General features: G+C 43.7%; 1 protein-coding gene across 1 annotated transcript in view; it reads right to left on the bottom strand.

The window, feature by feature from the left end:
- BSN (bassoon presynaptic cytomatrix protein) overlaps positions 1 to 25,044 on the bottom strand; it is a 191,404-nt gene that overhangs the window by 11,998 nt on the left and 154,362 nt on the right. Inside the window, exons 6-8 of the mRNA XM_033926633.1 lie at positions 8,041 to 10,222; positions 6,734 to 7,659; positions 2,738 to 2,831 (exon numbers count right to left, since the gene is read on the bottom strand). Coding sequence (XP_033782524.1) covers positions 2,738 to 2,831; positions 6,734 to 7,659; positions 8,041 to 10,222 — 3,202 coding nt within the window. The remainder of the gene's footprint in view (positions 1 to 2,737; positions 2,832 to 6,733; positions 7,660 to 8,040; positions 10,223 to 25,044) is intronic.

Raw genomic sequence — 25,044 nt, 5'->3', positions numbered from 1 at the left:
AAAAAAAAAAAAAAAAAAAAAATATATATATACATGTTGTGCACTATATTCTGTTTAGACATATAATTACACTTGTACATCTTTTGATAACTAGCCCCTTTTTGAATACAGTAAAACCTTGGTTTGCGAGCATAATTTGTTCCAGAAGCAGGCTTGTAGTCCAAAGCACTCGGAAATCAAAGTGAATTTCCCCATAGGAAATAATGGAAACTCAAATGATTCGTTCTACAATCTAAAAACCTGTGCCGAGCTCTACAACTGTGGAGAAGATGCAGTATACAAACCCAAAGTTTAGTTTAGTTTAGTTTAATACAAAATACAGTAAAACCTTGGTTTACAAGCATAATTCATTCCGAAAACGTGCTTGTAATCCAAAGCACTCATATCAAAGCGAATTTCCCCATAAGAAATAATGGAAACTCGGACGATTCGTTCCACAACCCCAAAATTTTAATACAAAATACTATGGGGCCGATAATCAAATCGAGTTTTAGACGTATCTAAAAACAACTAGAGTTAAAAGCGGCGTTTTAGAAGGAATGGTGAGGGCAGGATTTGGGCGGGACATGAGCTGATCTAACCTCAGTTGTACTGCAAGTATAACTGAAAATTTAACGAGGTTGCCTGGACGGAACTTGGACTTTGTGACTTAGGCCATGTAAAACCAGGTCTAAGTGCCAAAAAGGTATCCAAAGTGACCAGTTAACCACTGCAGACACAAAGTACAGACCCCCACACACTGCCCCAGTGATCACTGACCCCCCCCCCCCCACAACGCCATAAAAATCGGAATAAAAACGTACCTACCTCCCTCCAGAACATCGCACCTGGCATAGCAAAGCCTAGTAGAGCACCACAGAGGTGGCTTAAGTAGTGTGGGGGGTGGGCTAGTGAACCATAGAGAGGATGACCCAGGACCATAAGCCACTCTAACCACTGCATTTATGGTGGAACATGTGCACCCCCCAAACCCTACTCTACTGCCATATAGGTGCCACCTGCAGCCATGGTAAACAGTTGGGTCTAGTAGGTTTTGGGGTTTTTTTTTTGGGGGGGGGGTTCACCATAACCTATAAGGGAGTTATGGTGAGATGTTTATGTGGCACCCTTTTTGTGAAGTTCGCAACAGTGCCCTGTAAGGTGCCCCACTATTCTATTGCCATGTCTACGTGTTCAGTCCATTACTTTGATGGCCCCTCCCACGTCCAAAAGGTCCTTTTCTGGGTGTTTTTGACTTGGATGAATTTTTGGACAAGAATGGGGTATAAAGATAGACAACTTAGTGGTCTGGACAATCAAACAGCTGGACGTAATAATAATAATAACAGTTTATATACCGCAGTACCGTGAAGTTCTATGCGGTTCACAAAAGATTAAGTAAAGGTACAAATTGATTGACTTTAAGAGGGGTGGAAGAAAGAGAATTAATAGGACAGGAAATCCATTGTTGAGGAGAAAGTGATCAATAGGACAAGTTATTCGCTATTGAGGGGAGAGAGATGAGTGGATCAGTTGTCTAGATGCTTTAGGAACAGGTGTGTTTTTAGACGTACAGTTAGACAACTCTCGAAAACCAAAATATTTTGGACATATTTTTTGAGAATGGACTTTAGACACTGCCGATTTTGGGCGACTAGTGACTTAGGCCTAAACAGACTTAGACGTTTCGATTATGCCCCTCCACACGTATTTGTATTTCAATACCTCGCTCATTTAGAACAGTCACTACACTCCTGCAGCATCAGAAAGAGAAGAACCATCGGCTCAGTTGTGATGATGTGATGCGAGTATATTTGTTTGTATTCATATTGCAAGACTTTGCTCATTTAGAACAGTCACTACACTCTTGCGGTTCAGTTGTGATGTGTGTATACTGTATGTGCTTGTATTGCAAGACTTTGTTTGTCTTGCAAAACACTTGCAAACCAAGTTACTTGCAATCCGAGGTTTTACTGTATTTACATTTTTATCTCAAGACATATTTACATAGAGGTCGATATTCAGACAGCAGCAGTCGGCATTTTTTGTCCGCCACTGGCTTTATGCCTACTGTAGATGTTCAGTGCTGAACCATGTCTGGGCTTCAGCACTGAATATCTGGTTGTATGCAGTTGGTTAAAACTTATGCAGTTAAGAACATAAGAACATAAGAAGTTGCCTCCGCTGAGGCAGACCCTAGATCCATCCTGCTCAGCGGTCCGCTCCCGCGGCGGCCCATCAGGCCCATTTCCTGAGCAATGGTCTATACCTATCTATACCCCTCAATCCCTTTTTCTTCTAGGAATCTATCCAAACCTTCTTTGAAACCATTTAATGTTAGGTACAATATTCAGTCCCAACCACATAAAGAGAGGACTGTGCTTTATGTTGTCCTATTTATGTGGTCATTTTATGTGGTTAACTGCTGAATATCAGCACTTAACCGCTCCAATGTGACTTTGGCATAAATGCTGACTTTGCCGCCAACCACCTACATAACAGCAGATTTTGGGTTTGGTGATAAGGTGCTGCTGAATATCAGTAGACAGCCCCACATAAACAATTTAACTAGCCAGGAGCCATTCTTGGCTGATTAAATTGCTTTGAATATTGACCCTATGGATTTTTGCTCTTAGCAGCTTACTGAATATTGACATGATTCTTTTTGTTACATCTGGGGCTGGGATAATTTACAAGCCGAAAAGACAAACTATTACTGGCATTCATCTTCGTATTGTGGTCAGACAATACCACTGACCTGCTGTCGGAATTCCCTGTGCATGTGCTTGTGGTGGTCTTCCTTGTGCTGCTTTCATTGCTGGTTTTGGACTATCCATATGCTCTGATTTGGGCTGCAAAAAACCAAAACATTATGAGTGTGTCTAGTATTAACTTGGATCTTTCATCTGAATAATGAATTGACAGTGGAAACTAGTAGGCACAATTACTAAAACTTAAGGGGTTGATATTCAAAGCGATATAACTGGCCAGAAACAGCTCGTGGCCAGTTACAGTAAATCTTTTGTGAGGGGATGAATATTGCACATAGCCACATAAAAAATAGCTGGCCACATAAAGAAATTAAATGTTGAGGCCCAGACAGACGTGGCCTGGCACTGAATATCCAGGAAAACATCGTTCTTTTTTATCTTTTTTTTCACACTATCTCATTCCCAACAGCTACAAAAAATGCTCATCTCACTAAACAAAAAAAGACATCGAAGTAAGTATAAGTTTTATAATGTAAGATGTGCAAACTATTTCCATAAAAGAGAAAAAAGGAATGAAGATGACTGCTTCCAGAGGCAAACTTTACCCAACAGCCATTCAGAAATATGATTTGCAAAAATGTTAAAAAGACCGAACCTTGCAGCACACTATTCCATGTATAACTATCATCTATCAACTATCACCTTCCACTCAACCAGTTCCTAATCCAGTCAGAAACTTTATGTATAGGTTATCTACAGTATGCTGAACTTTTCAAAGGTTTTGCTAAAATCAAAGTATACCACATCTAGCACTGCTCACCCACTCAAAGAAATGAATAAGATAAACCAAGCTGCTTGGGTCCTTCAATCCAATGAATTCCAGGAAACTCAGTCCATTAATTACTTGCTATAGAGGTCAGATTGACTGGCCTGCAATTATTTATTTGTTTCTATATTTAATTTGTTTCATTGTCCCCAAAGAGCTCAGAATGGGTTACAGGATAAACATAATAATAATAATAATAACTTTATCCTTCTATACCGCCATAATCTTGCGACTTCTAGGCGGTTTACAATCAAGATAGCTGGATATTCAGTGAAATACAATAAGTAGATATTCAGAGGAAATACAGAGATCAGAGACCTCAGGAGGCAATAGTATAGAACTAGTTTATATCAAATTAGGATACAACCTTGTATTGCAAACTTGTACTGTAATTATGTAAAATTCTAACCTAACTGTATAATATGTATGTTTACCCCCCCCTCCTTAGCCCACCTGAATTTGACAGTACTGTGATACATATAAACTGTTATCTACATCTTATCGTAACTTTACGTTGCTATTTATCCCCAACAGGTCCTGTCGGATTACCTACTAAAATGTACATATTACATTTTCGCTCAGCAAATTGTATTTCTCATTCTCCTTTTTACTTCCACTATTGTGGAGAAGGACAATTGCCCTTCCCCAGTCCTCAGGAACCATTTCCGATTTTACAAAAGCATTGAAAATGTCAGATAGCGGTGCTGCCAGAACTTTCCTAAGTTCCTTTTATACCCTTGGATGTATGTTATTGTCCAACGTTCTCCAACTTTACTTTAGCTAACTCTTATGAGCACTGTCTTCTAAAATTCTCCAACTTTACTTTAGCTAACTCTTATGAGCACTGTCTTCTAAAATTCATTCATTCCTATTTGTATTTGTCTTCTGTGGTGCTATTCCTGGCCCTGATCCTATTCCTGGGGTGAAGTACGTCTTTGAATGACATAGTCCGCTAATGTTGCTCTGTTCACATTACCCCTCTCCTCAAGTCACTTCATTTGGCTCCTTATCCATTTCCACATATAGTTCAAACTCCTCTTATTGACTTAAAGTGCATTCACTCTGCAGCTCCTTAAAATCTCTCTTCATTTATCTCCCCCTACCGTGAGTTCCATTCATTGGATGTCTCTTATCGGTACTCCTCTACTGCCAACTCCAGACTCTCTTGCTGCACCATAAGCCTGGAACAGACTGCCTGAGTCAGTGTGTCAAGCTCTGTCCCCGACAGTATTTAAATCCAGGCTAAAAGCCCACTTTTTCAAAGTTACAGAATCCCCCCCCCCCCCGGCAATGATTGTGGCAGGAGAGATGCCTAATATCTCCTGTCGTGAACGCAATCCCCCCCCCCCAAATGTCTGCGAACTGGCAGGAGGGATCCCAAACCCTCCTGCTGATACCCCCACCTGAACCCGCGATCGCGGCAGGAGGAAGCCCAGGCCCTCCTACCGAACACGCAGCCCCCGAACACCCCCCCAACAATACCGACAGGAGGGGGGTTCGCAGGGGTGGGGGGACTTCTTTGGCAGGAGGGCCTGGGATCCCTCCTGCCGGTATTGTCAGGAGAGCTTGGGATCCCTCCCGCCGGTTTGCAGCCACTGGGGGAGGGGATCGCGATCGTGGCAAGAGAGATTAGGTATCTCTCCTACCACAATCAATGTGGTGGGGGGTGGGCAGGTTGCCGGGACTGCTGAGCTGCCCCTATTCGGAACTTATACCTGTTTTAACTTGGTCTAAGTCAATACGTATAAGTTCCGACTGGGCGATCTCCCTAGAGTTTTGGTTATACTTGCAGTACGACTAAGTCTAGGTCGGCCCACCTCCTGTCCTTTCCCCTTCTCTAAAAATTGCCTCTTTTCGCTCTAGGCGTTCAGAGCTGGCGTAAAGGCCTAAAGGCGTAAAGGCCTAAGCTGGTTTTAGATATGTCTAAAACCAGCTTTGATTATCGGTACTTGGACGATCTGTCTTTTTGATCGTCCAAGTACCAATTTAGGCCACGTTTTGAACGTTTTTTTTTTAAAATTTATTATTATGATATCCATACTGTGTTTCCCCCAAAATAAGACAGGTCTTATATTAATTTGTGTTCCAAAAAACGCACTAGGGCTTATTTTTGGGGAATGTCTTATTTTTTTCATCATGTATAACAATAATTTCTCCCTTCCTCTCCTCTACCCTAATTCTTCCTCTTTCCTTTCTCTCCTCCCCCCCCCTGTGCAGCATCTTTCCTCACCTCTCACCCATCCCCTTCTGCAGCAGCTCCTGAGGCCTCCAAAAACAGCGTCTGTGTTCTAAATGGGCTGCTTCACAGTCTTCTTTGTCGAGGCCAGGCCTTCCCTCTGCAGTGTCTTTCTATCTCTCCCTCCCATCCCTCTGTGCAGCGGAAACCCATAGACCCTCCTACCGTGAGCCTGACATATCTCCACTCAAAAGCCTCCAAAACAGCAGTGGTGGCAGCACTCTGAAAGGGCTGCTTCGTGGCCATCCCCATGGCAGAGGGAAGGCCCCAGAGGGGAAAGCTGCAAAGCAGCCTATTCAGAGTACTGCCACCGCTGCTGTTTTGGAGGCTTTTGGAGTGGAGGTATGTCAGGCTCATGGTGGGAGGGTTGGTGGGGTTCCACTGCACAGAGGGATGGGAGAGAAAGATAGAAAGATGATGCAGAGGGAAGGCTACAAAGCAGCCCGTTCAGAGCGCTACTGCTGTTTTTGGAAGTCTTGGGAATTGCTGCACAAGGGGATGGGTGAGAGGCAAGGAAAGATGCTGCACATGGAGGGGGGAGGGGAGAAAGGAAAGAGGAAGAATTGGGGTGGAGCTGGGACAGACAGGGAAAAATGCTTGAGTACTTGAATAAATTCATGTAAACCGTTCTGAGCTCCCCTGGAAGAATGGCATAGAAAATTGAATAAATAATTTTTGACATATTTTCTTGAATTTACCCAAATATTACCATTGAAAGGAAGATGAAATAAATATTTCTTCTTAATCTCCCATGCTTCCAAAATGAAAATAAAATTGCAGCCTCACTACTTAATTGGCAACACTTAAACATTCAGGTTGATATGCTTACATATGAGGTTTATGGCAATGCTCATTAACTTAATTGATTACTTCCTACTCCTTTCTCATACTTTGCCACAAATAATGCTGCTGAAAATCTGTGTTTGGCTCCAAACAGCACTTATCTGTAAATAGATTAATATTATAAATATCTTTACTTACCAATCCTGTTTGGTGGGTGGCTCCTTGTGGCTGTGTGGTTTGTTGTTTTTCTGGTTGCTGGGATTGGATAGGCTGTTGCTGAAGAGGTCGAGAAGATGACTGCCCTTGCTGCTGCTGCTGTTGTGTTTTGGGCTGCTGCTGAGAAGCATGTTGAAGTGAACCTTGCTGATGACTGGCTTGGGGATGGGAAGGTTGTTGTTGAAGAGAACCTTGTGGTGGTGCAGCTTGAGTATGAGAAGATTGCTGTTGAGGGGAACCATGCGAATGGGTGACTTGAGAATGAGAAGGTTGCTGCTGATGTGATCCTTGCTGTGAAGAGCCAACTTGCTGTTGCCTTGGTGGCTGTTGTTGGTTCTGTTGTTGTCTTGATGATGACTGCTGCTGCTGCTGCTGTTGCCCAAGTTGCTGCTGTTTCATCACTGGCTGCTGTTGACTCTCAGATTTGTGTTGATGGAATGGTGGCGCTGATTGTGTTTGCTTCTGGTGATAATTGGATGACTGCCGTGACTGTTGAGAGTAATCAGATGAGTTAGAGGACAGCGCAGACTGTGTTCTTATTTCTGACTGTTGAGCCTTCTTTTGTGACGATGGCTGAGAGTGTGGACGGGATTCATATCTACTTTGATCTCTTGGATGCTGCTTCGAAGATCTCCGAGACTCATCACTTGGATGGCGTGAAGAAAAGGAGTGCCTTCCTGACTCTCCATGATGTCTGTGCTCTTTAGAAGAAGAATGGCGAGATTGGGAATAGTCATCGTGCTGCCACAAATCTTCATCTGGAGGTTCATCATAATTATGATAAGTGTGTTTTGCTGAAGTTTTCTTCTGTGAGGAAGAGGAATGGCCACTATAGTACCTTGATCGCTCTGACCGGGCTTCTCTTGGTTTATCAAACCAATCTGTCTCCTCCTGACCCAAATGATAGGCTTTGGAGACCAAAAAAAGATCACAGTCAATTTCTAGATCTAAAAACATGAATGTAGTCCAAAATGAAATCAAACAACAAAATAAAAGAATGCATGCTACCTATGACATGCAAAAATGTCACCAGATAGAACACACCACCAACTTAAAACCCTTCACCCATATGCCCCATGTGCCCCAATACGATTTTTAACAAGCGCAGGACACCAGAAGAAATGTAGGAACATACAAACAATTTAAAAAGTAGTAGAACACAGGATAAAGCCACCTAACATGCAGAAGAAGGCTTTGATAATCATCTCTGCATATGAATTGTTGATAATTTTAATAATGGGAAAGAAGAAAAGCATGCTTTGAGAGATACCACTGTTGATAATTTTTACCTTCACTGTCTGAAACAACACAGTGTGAATCATCCATAATGCAAGCTTCTTCTTGTTTATATGAGTGATTCCTTGGCACTTCTTTTACATGTTCTTGCACATCAGGCAACGAGTGACTGGAGCAGAATGGTGGGCAGCTTTCGGAGGTGGTTTGAGGCAGTGATCCACCTGCTGAATGAGATATAGATACAGTCTTTGCCATAGGACTGACAGGACTTTTCTCTTCTGAAGTTTGAGATCGTATTGGAGCCCGGCCTCGACTGTGACTCATGTTAAGAGAAGAAGGTTTTGAGAATGTTTTTTGAGCATTTTCTCTTTCATATGACTTGTTTCTGCTATTTATGACATCACGGTTTGACCTGTCTGATGCATAATTAGAGGCAGATCTGGATCTACTTCCACTGCTATACCCTTCTTCCACTATATCTCTACTGGATACACCATAATATTTTTGCTGTTCATAAATATTCTTCTTCAAACCGTAAGTGATATCATCCTGAAACTTCTTTGCTTTAGATGTAGCGTTGATACTACTGCTGACAGATGTAGTTACTGGGTAAGAGGCTAAATCAGACTCTACATCTTTGGCTTCTTCGATGGGAGAGAACTTGGAAATTTTTTGTTCCATAACCTGTTTTCTGTGTTTGCTACGTTTTGAGGATACAACAGCTGGGGCCAGATTTTTTGATGAATGCTTCTGCATTCCTGTGCTAGAACTATGTTTCTCTGACCGTGAAGAATGTTTGTAATCATTATCTCCATAGTAATAGGAGGAACTACTGGAGCTGCCTGATACTCTTCCATTGTTTTCTAAGTTCCTGTGGTAACTGCTTTTTCCTCGATGGTCAGAGCTATGGTGGTCATATATATCCTCTTCTGATTCCTCTTCAGCCCTTGAGTAGCAACATGGCTTATTTGAGACATCATTTTCCACTAGCTCATTCTTTTCTTTTACGTGGCGTCCATTGCTGTTCTGTGATAGCTGGGGCTCAACATTCTGGGTCTCAACTGAAGAAGCATTGTCTTTAGTGAGTTCACTAATATCCTCAATCATAACATAGTTACGAGGAATGTTTTGTTCTAGGTTTGTGTATAGAGAATCTGAAGAATAGCTAGTTGAAGGGCTTTCCATTGCATTGCTTCTGTCAGCTGACCTTGTCTCTGAAGCCTTGTATTGATCGTAACTGCTAGGCACTACAGTACTACTGTATCCAGCTTCTGGAGCAGTTGAAGAAATCACTACTGAGGGGTTTGCAAGCACTTCATAATTTGTAGAAATCTTTTTTTCTAGATCAGGTAGTATTGTCTGCCTTGGTTTCTGGTGTGCTGCAAATGTATCACTCTGGGACTGAAAGAGAGAATTTGGTGCTGGCTGTAACGGAAGTTGGCTTTGGTATGTTGTCTGAATTGGATACTGATTAGGTGGTTGAAAACTTGCATGATTCTGTAGACCTAGTTCTGACTGGTAACCTGTGCCTTGCGTGACATTATAAGAGTAGGTAGAAAGCTGATGAGTCTGGAAGTCATTTTGAGAAGGGCCATTGCTGGACACAGGATAGTGTGGTGATTGAAATCTTGTATATGGGAAACTGGCAGTTCCCTGGGATACTGTTTGCCCAGCTGGATACTGATAAACATTGGAAGAATAGGATGACGTGGTTGTGGGAAACTGCTGTGTGGCTGAGAATTCAGAGTACTGGCTGAGTGGGGCAGTGCTAGGTTTGGTAAGAAGACTACTGCTAGCATAGCTGGAAGTCTGTAGATTGTTAAGTTCACTGTCAGACATATAATCTCTGTTTTCTCTCAGGCATCTCAGGTATGAAAACTCTTGTCTGCTTGGTACTTTGTCTTTGGTCAAAGACTCTTTCCTTTGAGTAATTCCTAGCTCTAAATATTTTAACTTGGCATCAATCTCTTTTTCTTCCTCATCCAGCTCAGCTTGTTTCTTGCGAAGCTTGGTAGATTCCTGTTCCACAATCTTTAGGTCACGATCAATGGTTTTCAGGAAACCAGTCTTGGAAGCTAGAATGGCTTGATTTTCTGTAGTCTTCTGTGTTAAGCTGGACATATACATTGGTGAATGAGCTTGGCTGGAGAGGGGAAGATAACCTTCATCTGAAGGTGGACTGGGCAATGTTCGCTTCACTTTTCGAGTCAACATACTGGACTGCAAAACTGAAGGCTATAATTTAGGGGGAAAAATAGAAAAGCCTTTTAAATAAATAATTGCATTTTTCTTTGTATTGTATTTTTTTCAGTCTCCTTCTCTAATGTCATAGAATTATCTAACTTTAGTTAACATATTCCATAGAATTATAGAACCACAATCATGTTTCTTCTACTCACTTCCTTTCACTGTACCTCCTAGATGAAAGTGCTATACTAATATCCCCTGACAGAGAAGACAAGATGACAGAGCCATAATATACCTCTGGCAGAGAAGACAAGCACATTGATGTCTTGAGGGTTTTATCAGATACAATCCTGAAACTGGTCAGCAGGTATTCTAATATTTGGAAGATGGAAGTGCACAGAGGACACAGACCTACAGCTGGAGAGATGGTCATACACCAGGGACACGGACCTGCGGCTAGAGAGGTAAGAGAAGATAGTGAGGACAGCAATTGTCGTGGGAGACTCCATCATCAGACAAGTCAAAAGCCACATAGCGGGAGGAAGATAGGATCGGCTGGTGACCTGCCTACCGGGAGCCAAGGTAGAAGATATAGTGAGCTGAATCAACAGGATCATCGACAGTGTGGAAGAGGAAGATAAGGCAGTGGTGATCCACATGGGGACAAACAATTTGAGCAAAAGGAACTACAGCAGGGAAGGACTGAAGGACCAGTTGCAGATGCTAGGAGGGAAGCTGAAGACCAGAACAGTGAGGGTAGTATTCTCAGAGATCCTGCTGGTACCCAAGGCCGACGAGAAGAGGCAGATGAAGCTGCAAATAGTCAACGCATGGATGAGGCGCTGATGTGAGGAAGACGGATTCAACTTTGTGCGCAACTGGATGATGTTCTGGGGGAAGAGCAAGCTATTCAGGAAGGATGGACTTCACCTCAGCAAGCAACATCAAGAGAGAAATTGAGAAGTTTTTAAACTAGGAAAAAGGGGAAAGCTGACAAGAGTCAATGGTTCAGGAACTGGTATACCCAGAGGATACCGTGCAGGAAGATAACAGGGAAGACTCACCGGATCATAGGCAAGATAGAAATCCTGACGGACCGAAAGGGACACAAGAGAGAAGGAAATGCAAGAAAGTAACAGGCCACAAACTCAAGTGTATGTACATGAACGCAAGAAGCCTAAGGAATAAGATGGGGGAATTGGAAGCTATGGCACAAAAAGATAACCTTAACATCATCGGCATCATGGAAACATGGTGGAATGAGGAAAACGTCTGGGACACAGTGCTACCGGGATACAAGGTATACCGCAGGGACAGAGTAGGTCAAAAAGGTGGGTGTATTGCCCTATACGTCAAAGAGAGAATTGAGTCTACTGGAGAGAACATGCTGGAAACAAAAAATAAGGTAGAGTCTCTATGGGTCAAAATTCGGGAACAAATGGAACAGAAACGAAGATCGGCAATCCGAAGAAACTGATGGAGAAATGACGGTCAAGATTAAACGCAAGTGCAAGGGAGGCAATGCAGTTATCGTGGGTGACTTCAATTATCCGGGGATAGACTGGAACCTAGGCACCTCCTGGAAGCTGTAGGCGATTGCTTCCTGAAACAACTTGTCAAGGAAAATATGAGAGGAAATGCAATTCTGGACTTAATTCTAAATGGACTACGAGGACCAGCGCAAGGTGTAGAAGTAGAAGGGATGCTGGGAAATAGTGATCACAATATGACCCACTTCAACCTGGACACAGGGGCAAAACATCGATCCAGATCGACGGCCAAGGCACTGAACTTCCGAAAAGGGAATTAAGAAGGGATGAGACTCATGGTGGGGAAGAAGATAAAGAAGAGGATAAGCACTGTAAAAACGCTAGAGCAAGCATGGTCCCTTTTTAAGGACACAGTCACCAAGATGCAAAATCTGTATATACCACTTATCAACAAGGGATCCAAGAGGAAAAAGAACAAGGAACTGGCGTGACTCACTGTAGCGGTGAAGGAAGCGATCAGAGACAAAAAGACTTCGTTTAAAGAATGGCAAAGGTCATAAACGGATGAAAACTCGAAAAAGTACAAACATCAAAGCAGGTGTCATAAGGCAGTAAGAGAGGCTAAAAAAAGACTACGAGGAAAAAGTTGCCAAGGAGGCAAAAAACATCAAGCCGTTCTTTCGATATATTAAGGGGAAACGACCCAGGAAGGAAGCGGTGGGGCCGTTGGATGACCATGGAATACAAGGAGTGCTAAAGGAGGACAAAGCCATCGTCGACAAACTAAACACATTTTTTACGTCTGTATTTACTGAAGAGGATATACACAACATACCAGAAGCTGACAGGCTATACGCAGGAAACGAAGACGGGAACCTGACAGGGTTGACGGTCAGTCTAGAAGAGGTATGCAGGCAGATTGATAGGTTTAAAAATGATAAATCCCCAGGATCGGATGGCATCTATCAGAGGATAATCAAGGAACTGAAAGTGGCTATAGCTGAACTGCTTCAACTAATAGCCAATCTGTCGATCAAATCGGGAAGGATTAAGGATCTTCAAGAAAGGTTCGAGGGGAGATTAGGGAAACCAGTTAGTCTGACCTCGGTACCTGGAAAGATGGTAGAGGCGCTGAAAAAGGATCACATCATTGATCACTTTGACGGACACAATCTGATGAGGACTAGCCAGCACGGCTTCAGCAAAGGAAGATCTTGCTTGATGAACTTGCTGCACTTCTTCGAGGGAATAATTAGGCAGATAGACAAGGGTGATCCGGTCGACATTGTATATCTGGATTTTCAGAAGGCGTTCGACAAGGTTCCACATGAGCGACTACTTTGAAAAATTGTGAGCCATGGAATCGAGGGTAAAATACATGGATTAAAAACTGGCTGGCGGATAGGAAACAGAGAGTGGGGGTAAATGGACAATACTCAGACTGGAAAAGCATCACAAGTGGAGTGTCGCAGGGTTCGGTGCTTAGACCCGTGCTCTTCAACGTATTTATAAACAACCTGGAAATTGATACGATGAGCGAGGTGATTAAATTTGCAGACGATACGAAATTATTCAGAGTAGTGAAGATGCAGGAGGATTGCTAAGACCTGCAACGTGACATAAACATGTTCAAGAAATGGGCCGCGACATGGCAAATGAGGTTTAACATGGATAAGTGTAAGGTGATGCATGTCGGTAACAAAAATCTTATACATGAATACAGGATGTCCGGTGCAGTACTTGGAGAGACACCCCCAGGAAAGGAATACTGGTCAAGAAGTCAATGAAGCCATCCGCGCAATGTGCGGCGGCAGCAAAAAGAGCTAACAGAATTCTAGGAATGATTAAGAAGTGGATCACGAACAGATCGGAGAAGGTTATCATGCCGGGCCATGGTATGCCCTCACCTGGAATACTGCGTCCAGCACTGGTCGCCGTACATGAAGGACACTGTAGTACTACTCGAAAGGGTCCAGAGAAGAGTGACTAAAATGGTTAAGGGGCTGGAGGAGTTGCCATCCAGTGAGAGATTAAAAAAAACTGGGCCTCTTCTCCCTTGAAAAGAGGAGACGAGGAACTTTCAAGATAATAAAGGAGATAGACTTAGTAGATAAAAACAGGTTGTTCACCCTCTCCAAGGTAGAGAGAACAAGAGGGCACTCTCTAAAGTTAAAAGGGGATATATTCCGTACAAATGTAAGGAAGCTCTTCTTCGCCCAGAGAGTGGTAAAAAAACTGGAACGCTCTTCCGGAGGCTGTTATAGGGGAAAACACCTTCCAGGGATTCAAGACAAAGTTAGACAAGTTGCTGCTGAACCAGAACGTATGCAGGTAAGGCTAGTCTCAGTTAGGGCACTGGTCCTAAGGGCCATCGAGTGAACGGAGTGCTGAGCACGATGGACCACTGGTCTGAACCTGCAGCGGCAATTTTTATGTTCCTTTTACAAAGCCCCAGTAATGATTTCCCTGAGATAAATGCACTGAAACCCATTTAATTCCTATGGATTTTGGTGCATTTGCCACAGCAGAATCGCTACTGTGGATTTGTAAAAGGAGGTCATAGTGTCAGGTGTTCCATGCCTTTGGAACTTTAAGTTCTTCCATTGCAAGACAGTAATTTAAGCCAGCGAATTAGCTTCAATCTTCTCTATGGTTCTCTCCTGTATCATCACTATGATTAAGCACAGTTACTTACCTGTAACAGGTATTATCCAGGAACAGCAGGCAGATATTCTTACATATGGGTGTCGTTATCCAAGGAGCCTGGTATGGACAGTCTACAAGTGCAGTGTCACTTAAAAAAATTTGAAGACTGTTGCGCTGCGCTGCACATACACGAGTTCCTTCCCGCTTGCCTTTCGCTTGTGGGACCATCAGTTCAATAAAAAAGCTATGAAGCCAACTAGGGGAGGTGGGAGGGTTGTAAGAATATCTGCCTGCTGTCCCTGGATAACACCTGTTACACGTAAATAACTGTGCTTTATCTCAGGACAAGCAGGTAGCATATTCTTACATATGGGACTCCCTAGCTGCTAGGGTCATGAGTCTGGATGAGAATAATGGACTTGTATGTACATGACCCTGGAGGGCTCAGTAGGGCTGGAGGGAAGTTGGCCTCCAAATGGAAAATATATTTATCAGAACTGTTAGGCCAAACTGACTATCTCATCTTCAATGGGAGTGCAATGCAGGTGAGCTACTGAGGTCGCCATTGCTTACACTTTGTGTGCAGTGCCATGGCCCTCAAGCATCATCCCAGCCTGAACATAGTAAAAGGATATACAGTCTGCTAGCAATGTTAAAATGGTTCTCTTGGCAATAGGAGTTGAAAGTCTGTATGGATCAAATGACAGGAAGAGCTGAGTAGAAGTTCTATGAGCCTTGGTCTGATATAAGTAATAAGTGAGGGCTCGTTTACGGTCCAATGTGTGGAGTGCAGCTTCACCAGGATGAGAATGTGATCTTGGAAAGAAGACAGCTGAAATTCCGAGGAACTTCAGATGAATAAAGAGAACTACACTGTCGTAGTAGAATGTCATAAAAGGTAGATCCAACACTAGCACTTGATGTTCACAGACTCATCGTGCAGATGTGATAGATATGATGAATACTTCTTTCCAGGTGAGATGAGGTTGAGAGTGGTTAAAAGGGAGGCTTCATCAAAGTGGAAAGTACCACATTAAGATCTCATGCCACTGGAGGAGGTCTGAGAGGTGGCTTGGTATGAAAAAAATCCTTTTTTGAATCTAGAAACCAGAGGATGAACAGATAATGGCTTTTTGTCTATTGTTGAATGGAAAGCACTGATAGCACTGAGGTGAACTCTGACTGAAGTATTTAATTTTATTTATTTTAAAAATTTCTATACCGTTTAAAACTAAACGGTTTACATAATTTACATACATAATTTTGTAAAAACATAATAAAACAGACACACAAACAATCATCAGAAATCATATCTACAAACTAATACCGTGGCTTATATAATGAAAATCATGAATAATTAATTCAATTGTGCAGACAGGAAAATTATTGGCTAAAAAAGGCATCTACAAATAATTATATCTTGAGTAATTTTCTAAACATGCCCTTTTCACTACAGTTTTGTATTTGGCCTACAAGGGAGTTCCATATTTTAACTCCTGCACAGCATAAAGTAATTTTGCCAGTTTCAACAAGCCTTGGGTTAACATTCATCTTCAGTAGAGCTAAATTCTCAGAACGTAGTGATCTGTTGGTGTATAGCTAAGCAAATTATTTTTAAACAATTTTGGTATGTTTCCATACAAGAATTGATGGAAAATCATTACTGCTTAAGACCAGAATTAGAAAGGTGCAGGAGATACTCAAACACCAATAATAGTGGGCATGTGACTGTATCCAACGAGTGATGATCACACCAGACTGTGAAGCGAGTCCATTTGAAATGGTAGCAATGTTGAGTAAATGATTTTTTAGAAGCTTCAATAATGGCTGACACTGGTGCAGAAAGTGACGAGATATCTAATTGTTGGGTGAGAGATATAACACTGTGAGTGCTAACGAATGTAGATTAAGATGGAGTAGAGAACCCTCATTCTGCATTAGTACGGTTGGAAAGATCTGCAGTGTGATGGGTTCCCTTTTGCTGAGTTGTAGGAGGAGAGGGAACTAAGGATGATGAGGTCACCGTGGAGCTATTAGAATCATGGTGGCCTGTTCTTGTTGAAGTTTGAGCATAAGAACATAAGAATTGCCGCTGCTGGATCAGACCAGTGGTCCATCGTGCCCAGCAGTCCGCACACGCAGCGGCCCCCAGGTCAAAGACCAGTGCTCTAAAATGAGTCCAGCCTCATCTGTGTACGTCCCAGTTTAGCAGGAACTTGTCCAGCTTAGTCTTGAAACCCTGGAAGGTATTTTCCCCTACAACAGACTCCGGAAGAGCATTCTAGCTCTCCACCACTCTCTGGGTGAAGAACTTTCTTACGTTTGTACGGAATCTATCCCCTTTCAACTTTAGAGAGTGCTCTTTCATTCTCCCTACCTTGGAGAGGGTGAACAACCTGTCTTTATCTACTAAGTCTATTCCCTTCATTATCTTGAATGTTTCGATCATGTCCCCTCTCAGACTTCTCTTTTCAAGGGAGAAGAGGCCCAGTTTCTCCATTCTCTCACTGTATGGCAACTCCTCCAGCCCCTTAACCATTTTAGTCGCTCTTCTCCGGACCCTTTCGATAAGTACCATGTCTTTCTTCATGTACAGCAATCAGTGCTGGACGCAGTACTCCAGGTGAGGGCATACCATGGCCCGGTACAACGGCATGATAACCTTCTCCGATCTGTTCATGATCCCCTTCTTTATCATTCCTAGCATTCTGTTAGCCCTTTTTGCCACCGCAGCGTATTGTGAAGACAGCTTCATCGACTTGTCGATCAGAACTCCCAAGTCTCTTTCCTGGAGGTCTCTCCAAGTACAGCCCCGGACATCCTGTATTCGTGCATGAGATTTTTGTTACCAACATGCATCACTTTGCACTTATCCACGTGAACCTCATTTGCCATGTTGCTGCCCATTTCTCGAGCTTGATTAAATCACGTTGCAGATAATCCCCCTGTGTCTTCACTACTCTGAATAACTTCGTATTGTCCGCAAACTTAATCACCTCACTTGTCGTACCAATGTCCAAATCATTTATAAAGATGTTGAAGAGCATGGGTCCAAGCACCGAGCTCTGTGGCACCCTGCTAGTGACACTCTACCAGTGCGAGTATTGTCCATTTACCCCCACTTTGTTTCCTATGCTCCAGCCAGTTTTTAATCCACTTGAGTATTTCACCCTCAATTCTATGGCTCGCAATTTTCTGAAGTAGTCGTTCATGCGAAACCTTGTCGAACGCCTTCTGAAAATCCAGATATACAATGTCGACCGGGTCGCCCTTATCTATCCGCCTGTTTACTCCCTCAAAGAAGTGCAACAAGTTCGTCAGGCAAGATCAAGTCTTCCTGATCAAAGGAATTGACAGAATGTGTACAGAAACTGGTTCCGCCAGTAGAGGAGAAAGGCATCCAACTCCTCACGATTGGGAGTGTATAGTCTTGAATAGAAAACTGGAAATTTGTGGTTATGAGGAGAAGCAAAGAGGTCTATTTCTGAGGTCCCCCAAACCAAAAAGATTTGGTGAAGAACCTGCTCAGTTTGTCTGCCAATACATTTTGTTTTCCCACCAGGTAAACTGCTTGGAGGAAAATGTTGTGAGGGATCTCCCAAGACCAGATTTGTATCGCTTCCTGGCAGAGGCAATGAGATCCTGTTCCTCTCTGCTTGTCCACATAGTACATGGCTACTTGCTGGTTCATTTTGTATTTATTGGGCTTACCCGGCAAAACTTTCACCTCGCACTGCTGCACTAAAATTGCTGACTTTTCCATGCCTGATAGTGTATGTAAGTATTTGTCCTGTTAACATTTATTGTACTTTCTTTTTACAGACTGATGCCTGTGCTATCTCTTTTTGTAAAATTCTTAGAAATGTAAGATGATATTTGTCTTGTATTTCACTGTGATGTACAGTCTCTTGATGATCGATCTGGAAGGTATTGCAGTCTAGAAATGTATTTTAATGTAATCTAATTTAATTGAAGATGAAAAGGAATGGAGGAGTGAGAAAGGAATGAGATGGCAAATGGGAGAGAAGATGGAAATTTGATAGGTAGCTGAAAACAGAAAAAGAGGAGAAGGGTAAGAAAGAGGCAAAAAAGAGCTAAAAACGAATGATCAATATGTCGGAGGCAGGTGTAGTGAGGAGAGAATAGACAGGAGAGAGCAGAAAAGACAAACGGATAGCAGCCACTTGAAGGAGAATTAGCAGATGACAGGAAAGCAGAAAAAAGAGACTGGAACCTACATGAGGGAAAAATGGAACTATTGAATGGCAAGCATTTTATTAAGAAATACATCTGCAAAAATGCCCTTTTGAATTTCAGTAGAGGAATAGTGCTTTATTTCTTAAAATCTTTATAACTTCTTGAATTCCTTTACTTTCGGTGCTGTACGTCCATAAAACATTTTGACATCTCTGACTGGTGCTTTTGAATTGGTGGTTTCTGTTTTAAAAACCAGTGTCTTGATGAAGAACTGGCTTTCTATATACGCAGATGACATCACTATCATCATCCCTGTCTCTACCCTATCGACCGAAACCAGTCTTCATATCATCAGTCATCAACCAGATAGCCCAATGGACAAACAACTTCAAACTTAAACTAAACCCAGAAAAAAACAAATTTTTCATAGCAACCCCGACTAACAAAACCATCGACTCTTCAATCAACTTAGATGGAAGAAGATTCCCAATCAACCCAATCAATCCTAGGCATCACCAATAACTCACACTTGACACCCACACTGACCTTTTAACCAAAAAATGCTTTAGCCTTCTTTGGAAATTACGCACACTAAAACCTTACTTCGACTTTGCTTCGTTCAGACTGCTAGTTCAATCTCTAATTCTAAGATCACTGGACTACTGCAACATAATCTACCTGGGTTCCCACAAAAAAAACATCAAGAGACTAAGAATGATCCAAAACACGGCAGTTCGGATGTTCTTTGGCTGAAAAAATCTGACCACATTACCTCATTCTTCAGAAAGCTCTACTGGCTACCGATTGAGGCCAGAATCATCTTCAAATTAGGCTGCCTATGCTACAAGACACTTTATTCCAGGACAAGCAGGCAGCCTATTCTCAACATGTGGGTGACGTCATCCACAGAGCCCAGATGTGGACAGCTTCGCAAGATGATTTGCTTGCAGAACTTAGAAAGTTCGCAACTGCCACACTGCGCATGCGCAAGTGCCTTCCCGCCCACGCAAGGGCATACGTCTCCTTAGCTCTCAGTTGTGTTTTCGACGCTCTGCGCTAGACTCGGTTCTAATCTTCGTGCCTTCTCTCACCGCGGCTCGTGTTTTGTTATTTTTCAGGGTTGCTGTGTTTTTTTGCATGTTTTTCATTTAAAAAAAAAAAGACTTTACTTTTATTTCTTTTGTCTTGGAAAAGCCTGCTTTGCGGCCCCTGCTTTGAAGCCATCTTCCTGCTTATGTCCAGGCTTCAAGAAGTGTAGCCGTTGGTGTACATCGGTGGTGTATTCAGTGTTTGGGACCTGACCATCGTCCGAAGTCATGTACTTGCTGTGCTACCCTTCAACCTCGAGCCCGCAAGCGTTGTCGAGTTCAGGTGGAGAAACTCTTTGGCAGTATGGATCCCCTTGCCTCGACCTCGCAGTAGGTCAAGCTTACGGGGGTTCCGCCTCCTGCCTCAACCTTGTCTTTGATCAAGCCTGCCTTGTTCAGCATATCTTCATCCTCGAGCAAATCTGCTAAATCTTCTCCTGACAAGATGCCAGGTCAGATGCCAGCAGTAGTTATCAAGCTGCCTAAGAAGCATGTCTCCAAGTTGAAGAGTCGTTCTTCCTCGGAGACTGTGGCTCCACCAAAAGTACCAGATCCTCCAGTCTCAGAGTTACGTTTGGAGGTTCTGATCCATACCATTTTGGACTGGCAGCTGGGCAATATCCTTGCCAAACATTCTTCTGCCTTGACTCTGCTTCCTGCAGTCCAGCTTGAGCACTCAGCAGTAACACTTGGAGTCGAGTCCTTGGCTGAGCCTCGAGCTCAATCTCCTCACTCTATACAAGGAGTCGAGTCCTTGGGAGTGCTTTGAGAGGATTCCACACTCTGTATGCAAGGAGTGAATTCTTTGCGAGTGTCTTGTCTGGAGCATAAGCACACTAATCAAGGAGCCGAGTCCTTGTCAGTGCCTCGAGATGCCTCAACACCAGGCGTGCAATCTCTTGTGGTATCTCGATCTCCAGCCCTCATTCCTCGCATAAGGCATCGCCCTTCCCGAGGCATAGGGCAAAGACTTCTCGACTTTCTTCTCAACGAGACCTGCCTGGTTCGAGGCAAAGTTCTCCACACCAGTCGAGGCATCCATCGAGGCACAGATCCTCTTCAAGAGACACGCTTCATCTCTCTACACCTTGAGGCTATTTGAGGCTTTCTACTCCGAAGTCAAGGACACCTCCTCCATCTGCTTCTCCTGCGAGGGATTCGTCTCCCAGTGAGTCGTCTATACTTGCATATTCAGGTCTTAGGTATGAGTACTCCAGGGAAGCTTCGCCCTTGTTCTCTGCTCTTCGAGGCACTTCGAGGTCACCTTCTCCTCAAGGTCAACCTACCTTAGAACAGATATCCTTCTCTTCTTTTCTACGACAAATGAGTAAAGAACTCAAGATTAATTTGGACTCTGATTCCAAATACACTACTGAGTATTTAGAAGAGATGGGTATGTCTCGACCTCCTGAGGAGTCTCTTAAAATACCCATTAATAGACTTCTTTCTCAAACTTTCAAAAGGAACCTTGAAACACCTTATTCCATTCCTGCTGTTCCAAGCAAGCTGGAATCCCGTTACAGAATTGGCCATTGCAAGGGCTTCGAGAAGTCTTAATTATCACATCAGTCCCTTCTCATGGAGTTCTCTTTAAAGTGAAACAACCCTTCCAAGGTTTATGCCACTGCCCCTCCTGGAAGAGAGGGCAGGACCATGGACAAGTTTGATCGCAGTTTATATCAGAATTCTCTGATGGCAACTAGGGTTTTGAATTACAGTTTCATCTTCATTTCTTATTTCAAGCATCTGGTTGACACACTTACCTGTATATTTCAAGTATGTTCCTCAACATCATCTTACAGGGTTTCAAAATACCATCACTACTCTGAATCAACTCCGCATGCATCTCCTTCAATTTTCCTATGATGCATTTGAGCTTTCTTCGAGGGTCACTGCCTTCTCAGTGGCCATGCGCCGGCTTGCCTGGCTTCGCACTGTTGACATGGACCCTAATCTACAGGATCGCCTCGCCAACATTCCTTGTCAAAGCAATGACTTGTTTGATGACTCCATCGAGGAAGCCACTGAGAAGTTGTCTGAACATGAGCAGTCATTTGCTTCCATCATTCGTCCTAAGCCTAAGCCTTCTACCTCTAAGGGTTTCAGGCATATACCATCTTACCAGCAGAGGGCAGCTCCTTATACTAGGGCGCCTCCTAAGAAACCACCACAGCAACAGGAGGCAGCAGAAAACTCAGACTTCTGCTGTGCCTAAGGCCTCTCAGCCTTTTTGATCAGCTATTACAGAACCTCCATCGTTCTGCCTCTGCCTCTCCCCTTCCCATTGGAGGTCATCTCCATTAGAGAGCTGCACGGGAACGGGGACAATGAGACTCCTGCGGGACATGTGGGGATCCCGCAGGTTCCCCCTTCAGGTTGCGGGGATCCCGTGGGGATGCCCCTCATAGTCTCGGGGATCCCACGAAGTTTGATGCAACTTGAGCCGTGAGGCTCATCTTCTTTTCCTACCTGCCCTGCAGCAGCACACATAACCGACCGGAAATCTTCCCTGATGTCAGCACTGACATTGGAGGGAGGGCTTATCTTTCCAATCCATCCCAGACCACCTTTCTTCAGGAAGCACAAGCTCTGCTTCGTCTCCATGCCATCGAGGAGGTTCCACTGTATCAGCACAGCAGGCGGTTCTACTCCCATTACTTCCTAGTTCTGAAGAAGAAGGGCGATCAGCAACCTATTTTGGACCTCAGAGCCCTCAACAAATTTCTTGTCAGAGAAATTTTGGATGCTGTCTCTGGCATTTTTACACTCCCCTCCTAGAACAGAATGATTGGTTATGTTCTCTAGATCTCAAAGAGGCTTACACTCATATTCCCATTCATTCAGCCTCTCGACAGTTCCTCAGATTTCGGGTGGGAAATCTGCATTTTCAGTACAGAGCGCTACCTTTCGGTCTGGCTTCATCTCCAAGAGTGTTCACCAAGTGCCTAGTTGTAGTAGCGGTAGCTCTGCGGAACCATGGGCTCCAGGTGTTCCTGTACCTGGACGACTGGCTTATCAAGGATTCAGCATCTCAAGGGGTTATTGTAGCGACCCTACGGACTACAAAGTTTAGGATTCGAAATCAACTTTCCCATGTCTCAGCTACAGCCCTCTCAGACTTTACAGTTCATCGGAGCTGTCCTGGACACTGTCCGACTCAGAGCATTCCTTCCTCAACAACGTCGGGATGCTTTCATTTATCTCTGCCACAAAGTGTCTTCCTTGGCTACAATTTCAGCAAGACACATGATGGTTCTCCTAGGTCATATGTCCTTGACCATTCACGTGACTCCTTTTGCCAGACTTCACCTCAGAATTCCTCAGTGGACCCTGGCATCTCAGTGGGCGCAGGCTTGCGACCCATTTTCTCAACACATCCAAGTGACTCCTTCATTGAGACAGTCTCTCCACTGGTGGACGCTCTCTTCCAATCTCTCCAGAGGTTTACTGTTTCAAACACCCCCTCATCAGAAGGTCCTCAAGACAGATTCCTGGACCTACGCTTGGGGGGTTCATCTCAACGGTCTCCGTACTCAAGGCCATTGGTCCAACATGGATTGTCAGTGTCACATCAATCTGTTGAAACTCAGAGCGATCTTCAATTCTCTCAAAGCTTTTCAGCATCTTCTTCACAACCAGGTAGTCCTCAACCAAGTCGCCATGTACTACGTCAACAGGCAGGGAGGCACAGGATCTCTCCCTCTTTGTCAGGAAGCTCAAAAGGTGTGGGACTGGGGAATCCATCACAACACCTTCCCGAAAGCAGTCTACATTCAAGAGAGAAAAACTGTCTGGCAGACAAATTGAGTCGTCTTCTACAACCTCACGAATGGACACTCAATTCCTTGCCTCTTCATCACATTTTTTCTCAGTGGGGGACTTCTCAGATAGATCTCTTTGCGTCTCCCCACAACCACAAACTGCCTCAGTTCTGCTCCAGAATATACTCTTCTCATCGCCTCGAAGCAGATGCTTTCCTTCTGGAATGGACGAATCAGTTTCTCTATGCATTCCCTCTGATTCTCAAGACTTGTTAAACTCAAACAGGAGCATGCCACCATGATTCTGATAGTTCCTTGGTGGCCCAGACAACCTTAGTTCTCCCTTCTACTTCAATTCAGCAGAAGGGAGTCACTGCTATTACCAGTTTTTTCCTCTCTGCTTACACATAGTCTACTCTGGGGGTCTCTACTTCATCCCAACCTGCAGTCTCTACACCTGACAGCTTGGTAACCTCTCAACCTAACTGCCACTCTACAGTTTTCTCAATCTGTACAGGACATTTTAGAGGCTTCTAGGAAGCCTACCACTAGACAATGCTACAATCAGAAATGGACTAGATTTTCTGCTTGGTGCACCATACATCACAAGGAGCCCCAATCTACCTCCTTCTCTTCTGTTTTGGATTACCTGTTCCACTTATCACAATCAGGCCTCAAATCCACATCCATTTGCGTCCACCTCACTGCAATTGCTGCTTTTCATCAGCCTATCGAAAGGAAACCCCTTTCTGTTCATCCTGTGGTTTACAGATTTATGAAAGGACTTTTCAATGTCAAACCACCTCTCAAACCTCCTCCAGTGGTTTGGGATCTCAATGTTGTTCTTACTCAATTGATGAAGCCTCCTTTTGAACCAATAGATTCGGCTCATCTGAAATATCTCACTTGCAAAGTGGTTTTTCTCATTGCTCTTACGTCTGCTCAGAGGGCCAAGGAGTTGCAAGCTTTAGTAGTGGACCCACCTTTCACAGTATTCCATCATGACAAGGTGGTCCTCCGTACTCATCCTAAATTCTTACCTAAAGTGGTTTCAGAATTTAATCTCAACCAATCAATTGTACTTCCAGTGTTTTTTCCAAAGCCTCATTCTCATCCTGGAGAAACAGCTCTTCATACTCTGGACTGTAAATGTGCTTTGGCTTTCTACTTGCAACGCATTCAACCACATAGATCTGCTCCTCAACTTTTTGTCTCCTTCAATCCAAACAAGTTGGGACATCCAATTTTCAAACGCACCATCTCCAACTGGTTAGCGGCTTGCATCTCTTTCTGCTATGCTCAGGCAGGACTGTATCTACAGAGTCGAGTCACAGCCCACAAAGTCAGAGACATGGCGGCATCAGTAGCTTTCCTTAGATCTACTTGTATTGAGGAAATCTGCAAAGCTGCCACTTGGTCCTCAGTTCATACATTCACCTCTCATTATTGTCTGGATTCTTTTTCCAGACGGGATGGCCATTTTGGCCAGAGTATAGGTCACCCACATGTTGAGAATAGGCTGCCTGCTTGTCCTGGGATAAAGCACAGTTACTTACCATAACACAGGGGTGCCCAAAAGGTCGATCGTGATCGACCAGTAGATCGCGAAGGCAACGCATGTCGATTGCGTTGCCATCGCATTCTACTTGCTTCCCAAGAGCCAGATGGACCCAAAGCATCCTGGCGGT

This window comes from Geotrypetes seraphini, chromosome 17, assembly GCF_902459505.1.
Source record: "Geotrypetes seraphini chromosome 17, aGeoSer1.1, whole genome shotgun sequence".
NCBI lineage: Eukaryota > Metazoa > Chordata > Amphibia > Gymnophiona > Dermophiidae > Geotrypetes > Geotrypetes seraphini.
Note: the sequence above shows the minus strand (reverse complement) of the source record. Positions and strands in the feature narration are given on the sequence as shown.